General features: G+C 47.9%; 1 protein-coding gene across 1 annotated transcript; it reads left to right on the top strand.

Moving 5' to 3' along the window:
* Positions 1-999: 999 nt before the first annotated feature.
* LOC136463785 (temperature-induced lipocalin-1-like) lies at positions 1000-2150 on the top strand. Its single transcript, XM_066462762.1, has 2 exons — positions 1000-1585; positions 1726-2150. Exons 1-2 carry the CDS (start codon positions 1184-1186, stop codon positions 1909-1911), a joined length of 588 nt encoding a protein of 195 aa, XP_066318859.1. The 5' UTR covers positions 1000-1183; the 3' UTR covers positions 1912-2150.
* The last annotated feature ends 3824 nt before the right edge of the window (positions 2151-5974 follow it).

Raw genomic sequence — 5974 nt, 5'->3', positions numbered from 1 at the left:
TCTGTAGCCGTGCAACGCTCCATCCACTTCCCACATGCATGCACGGCGCCCAGCAGCGGCATCAGGCGGCTGTGGTAGTACAACACCGATCTACTTTTAAAACATCGAGATGAAACATTTGCAACATACGTCTAAAGACAGATGAAACACTTGAAACATGCGTCTGCGCTTGCAAAAACACCTGAAAACACTTCAGAAACCATTGCAAAACATATGCAACATCCAGATCAAAATACTTATAACATATGTGTGAAACATATACAATATCGAAATAAAAACACTTGCAATATACATCTGGAAGAACAGATAAACCATTGGGAATAAAAGCTTGCAACATAAGTGTACAACAATTGCAACATATATAACACACCGATCTACTTTTGCAAAATATACCTATAAAATATCTGAAACACCTAAAACATAAGACTTGCAGCATGCATTTTTCACCTTTTTTTTTCATACGACGTAGCGCAAAGCGGAGAAGCGGGGGACCGACGAGCGCGGAGCTAGGAGACAGAGTGTGCCGTGGAGAGATTTGATTTTTTTTTATCCGGACGGACGGAGCGTGAGCATTAGCGTTTTAGATTCAGGTGAAATCTTACCAAAGCGAGGCAGCGCGACTTTTTGGTCCGTCTGTTAAAAAAACAGCTGCAAAAGGGAGGAATCGTCGGTGTTTATTTGGAATATAGAAGGTGAGACAGGCTTTCACACAAAATGGCTTCGTACATGCGTCCAGAAATGGTACTAGTCTCATTGGGAATTTGGGAGGTCGACGTTGCCACGATGATTTTCCAATGGAATCAAAACAAACCAACGTGCATGCAACACGGTAGTAGATGGAGAGATGTACAGTAAAGCAGTTACCTTCGCGTACAAGTCTCCACGTGCAGACGGGACTGGCCCCGCGCCCTCTGGCCCCTAGGCAAACAGACAAACACTTGCTAAGCGTTCGAGAGCCCTCCACGTCTTTCTCCTCGCACCAACACCTTATCCTCTCGTGTTCAGTTGCTCCAAATCAAACGACCCCTCCTCTCCCCCTTCTATATATCCATCCATCCATCCATCGCAAGCAAGCTCCGAAGCAAGCACCTGCAACTGCAACAAGCCAGCGGCAGTCACCGGATTGTCACACAGGCGATCGAATTGAGAAGCACACAGTAACCCATACCACCCACCAGCAACAATGGCGGCGGAGGGGAAGACGACGGCGAAGAGCGGCGGGCAGATGACGGTGGTGCGGGGTCTGGACGTGGCGCGGTACATGGGGCGGTGGTACGAGATCGCGTCGTTCCCGTCCTTCTTCCAGCCCCGGGACGGCCGGGACACGCGCGCCACCTACAGGCTGCTGGAGGACGGCGCCACGGTGCACGTCCTCAACGAGACGTGGAGCAAGGGCAAGCGCGACTACATCGAGGGCACGGCCTACAAGGCCGACGCCAGCAGCGACGAAGCCAAGCTCAAGGTCAAGTTCTACCTCCCGCCCTTCCTCCCCATCATCCCCGTGGTCGGCGACTACTGGGTGCTCTACGTCGACGACGACTACCAGTACGCGCTCGTCGGCGAGCCGCGCCGCAAGAACCTCTGGGTATGTAAACCAATTGCCAGTTCTCAAGTTCTCTTAATTTCAGAGGAAGAAGACCGTACGTTCAGTTCCACTTCCACCTCGGTTCGTCCAAAGCTGTGTGTGCTCATGGATCTTTCATTTGCGTGCGTATGCGTGTGCAGATTCTGTGCAGGAAGACGAGTATCGACGAGGAGGTGTACAACCAGCTGGTGGAGCGGGCCAAGGAGGAAGGCTACGACGTGAGCAAGCTGCACAGGACGCCGCAGGACGACCCGCCGCCGGAGAGCGACGCCGCGCCCACTGACACCAAGGGAGTGTGGTGGTTCAAGTCGCTCTTTGGGAAATGACTGCCATGCATCACCGGCAGTCCGGCACGCATACTCCGGTGCTTGCTGCTAGTACATGTAGTATATAATCTGCGCTGCGCACGCAGCAAATAAAATGGGACCTGAGGATTAGTGTGTTTAGCTGTTGTTGTATAAGTGTTGTTAGTGTATCTGTCTCTGTGTGTGGACTGTATGTGGTGTTATACATGCATGTGTTTTCATAAATTAATGGAGTTGAAGTGTAGTGTTTGATTTTACTAGTTAATTGCATTGGCGAGGTATAGTCACTCTTGAGGATTATGTGAGTTTGCAAATTATCTATACGTATAGCTTGCTTAGTTGTCAGCCAGCTGCTGTGGGATGATAGTTCTGGCTCTAATAACTGTCAGGCTAGTGAAAGCAAGTCAAAGATGGTCGAGCTTGTGAAAGGTACCCGCCTGGGCAGCAGAACAAACCTGCGACTCTGCGAGGCATTCATTTTGATGTAACCTTTGGACTCGAATCAATTAGGGACGCCAGGTTTACAAAAAAGAAGTTTATGGGCTTAGCTAGCTCAGAAACCGACTCACAGATCCACTCGACACTTCTATTTGACACGGAACTTATAAAGAAATTAGGATTGTTGTATGTGCTTGTCGTTTGAACTTGTGCTTGTTACTATTTGAGGATTTCACTTAATCTACCCTGTTGTAAGTTTTTTTTTTGTAGTTGACTAGTGGGAAAAATTTAATTAACTTAATTTCATAACCTTTTTGTGTCGGGTTCATAGACCCGGGGTCCCTCGGGGACCGGCTTCCACGTCAAGGCTCGGCCCGAGCAGACAGCACGTAACTTATGGGCTGGCCCAAGAGTCTAAAACGACAGGCCGGAAAGGCGGTCCAGTCACCGACCGGAAGGTCTGGCCGAAGAGGAACAACGCCCGCTCATCGACTACTTCGGCCCACCTCTCCGACCGGAGCGCTCGCTTCGGACTCCAGCCGCCTCCGGACGGCCTCTCCGATCGGACGGCCTGGCCCAAGCACTACTTCTGACTCTGACCCTGCATCTCCGACCGGGGTTCGCAGGAACCCTCCTCATCGCTCTTCTCCGACTGGCGCGACCAGAGCACGACTGGGGTCATCCGACCGGGAACGCCCGCTCGAAAAGGACCAGGGGATGAACGGAGAAAGCAAGCCGGGGCGCGCAAGTCAAACCACGATTCCAGGGACCATACCCTATACGCCTGCAGGAACAGTACTCTGCAAACCACCCTGACACAAACAATATTGTAGGCACCGACATCTCCCTCTACAGTATTGTGGGCGCCGTTAGCTCCCATACGGTAAGGCCCCCCACATGCCTCTGGGCATCAATAGTGTTGTGGGCGCCGGAATTTACCATACCAGGTGAACGTGGTGAAACTCCTTACATGCCTCTAGGCATCAAACAGTATTTGTAGGTACCAACGTCTGCCATTCCTGAAGAAGGCAACACGACCTCCCACGTGCACATGACATTCTACAGTGACATCAACAGTGTTGTAGGCACCTACCATTATCTTGTAACCGCCGGCATGGGCAACAAAGCTCAGTAGCATACGTACCATCACCCTCTCACTTGTAAAGCCATCTCCTTTATCTATAAAAGGGGATGCACCCCCTCCAACAAAGAGAGAGCCCTTCTTTAAGTTAACAAACACCGATCAAGTTCACTAGCTCACAACCACAGAACCGCCAGGTTCGGACCTCAAGCACATGCTTTGATGAGGACATCACTACTTCATCGCATACAAGCCAAGTAGAGGAGGAGGTCCAGCATGGGCGTCCAATTCATCTTTTTCGTGGTGGAAGCCGAGTCCAACTCAAGTTCGAGTCCGGTTCGGGCTCCAGGACCAGTCTGCCTTAAATTGGTCACCCAGGACGCATCCGGACTCCGTTTTCGACAATCCACATATGGATGGAAAGCTAATTGGATAAGGAAACCAACCCAATTGGTTTCACATCAAAAGGCCTTCGTAATCAACGGGAATCGTCGAAACAAGTCAGCGTCCAGAATCTGTCAGGGTGCTGCGACACCGTCTTTTGGTCCGTTGGACCGTGTATCGTGTTTGGGCCCATTAGGGGCCGCGTCCAGGGGGGTGACGCCCAAGACTCTATAAATACCAGCCGTCGCTCTCCTTAGGGTTTGTGTTTTGTTTAGTTCTTGATTTCCTCGTGAAACAAACGTCGTTTTGCTGCAACTGTCGCCGCCAAGGCCGCTTGCTGTGAACCAGGGCCTCAGTTCTTGATCTTGTTCGCCTGTGGCGATTAGTCCTTTCGAATAAAGACTTGAACCCCTTCTCATTATCATAAGCCTCATATTTATTTGCAATTTCATATTACGTTCATCCCGTTCTTGCTTGTGTTCTCGATTCGCTTGCAGGAAAGCCTTCTCGGCGAGGTCAATCGCGTTCGCGTGGTTGATAACCAATGGAGCAGTGGTGTAACGGTTGTGGGGGTCCAAATCAATCTTGGTTCGAAGTCTAGATCGTGAACGTCGAGTTTCCACCAATCGACGCTATCATACCTTTCGGAAGATCGGGCCTAGTCTACATCAAGTGGTATCAGAGACCTTGTTGCCCGTTAGGTATAACTTTGTTTTCCCCTTTAGATTATTACTGTTTTTGCATTACCTACAGTCCACAAAAAAAGCCAAAAAAAATATACATCGTCACATATTCCCTGTCCTATAGCCTCATTGTGCCGTGCAAGTTCATCTTTGATTTGCGTTGTTGAGTTTGTGCCCTAGGTCAAGTTCTTGTTGCTGGTTTTAGATCGTTTTTAAGTCCAGTTTGTGTTTTTTCCTTTGTTTTTCATCATAATCCGTGAACACCTTCAAGTATTGCTGTGATTCCTTTGTATTCATCAAACTCTAGTCCACGCCATCTTACTTGTTACACTTGTCTTCACTGTTTTCATCAAATCCTTGCTGTCGTGACCAGTTTTGCGCACATTATTCCCGTTTTGTCCTCTAATTCGGAGTCCGTTCTTAAAACTGGTCTAGTTTTCGTATACGAACTCCGTTTTCGACGTTCCATATATGCAAATCGATCAGAAAAAAATTTCGAATCCGTCCATCTCTGGCTTTGTTGAGGTTCGGAATTTTTAGATAGGTCAAAAAGTGGTCACAAGATCCTCGTTTCGTGGTCACAAGGTTTTTGTCGATTTTCATCCAGTTTTCTGAAAATTCCACAGACCACGTCTTACACTTGTTTGAGCTCATATTTTCTGTGGTTACTTCTTTTGTGCTCCTAAGTAAAGGAAAAATATCAAAAAAATAAAATAAAAAAGTCAAAATTTCCCAAAAAACAACGACAGCCCAAAAATAGAAAAAAAGAGAGGGGCAAAAGAGGAACAATATCTAGAGGAGCACATAGAGAGCGCCATTTGAGCTATATTTGTGTGTGCTGATTTCTACCTTGTTCCTAATTATATTGTTGCTGTCCACATCACTTGATACATCTGGTACTTGGAACGTGAGTAGGCCAGCAACTAAAACAAGTACTTGGGATACTTATTCAGCTTTGCTTTTCAGTTGCGAATTTTGTTATTCCTTGCTACTATATTGTGCCGGTCCAAGCTCCACTTTCTTCTAATCAAGTACAGGTTCGCCTTGCAACTGTTACACTCAAGCTACAACAGTATCATAGTCACCGACCGATTGCACCGCCTGTTGCTTTGGTAAGAACACTTGTAAGACCGTGATAAGACGCTTAAGAGTTGAGTGCCTTATTTTTCCTTGTCTACAACCTAAGTAGTTGGTACGGATAATACTATTTGTGTTATCTTTTTCTTTCTACTAACCATGTTAGGAAAAGCCAGAGGCCGTGGCCAAGGAAACGAGGACGCACCTATGGATTTCAATGACTGTGTTTCTAAGAATGAGGTATGTGCCGTTCTTGATGACAAGTTCAATAAGATTCTTCAACAAATCACCAATTTAGCCAAGAGGATTGAAGATGTTGAACAACGACATCCGGAACCATGTCCTGAAGATGATGATGATCTCTCTGAGGAGGACGATGGCAACGAGGAGGCTGAAGCTGAAGCTCAACGACGTGCTGAGG

This window comes from Miscanthus floridulus, chromosome 7 (genome assembly GCF_019320115.1).
Source record: "Miscanthus floridulus cultivar M001 chromosome 7, ASM1932011v1, whole genome shotgun sequence".
NCBI classification, from domain to species: Eukaryota; Viridiplantae; Streptophyta; class Magnoliopsida; order Poales; family Poaceae; genus Miscanthus; species Miscanthus floridulus.
This window is presented reverse-complemented; position numbering and strand designations above follow the sequence as displayed.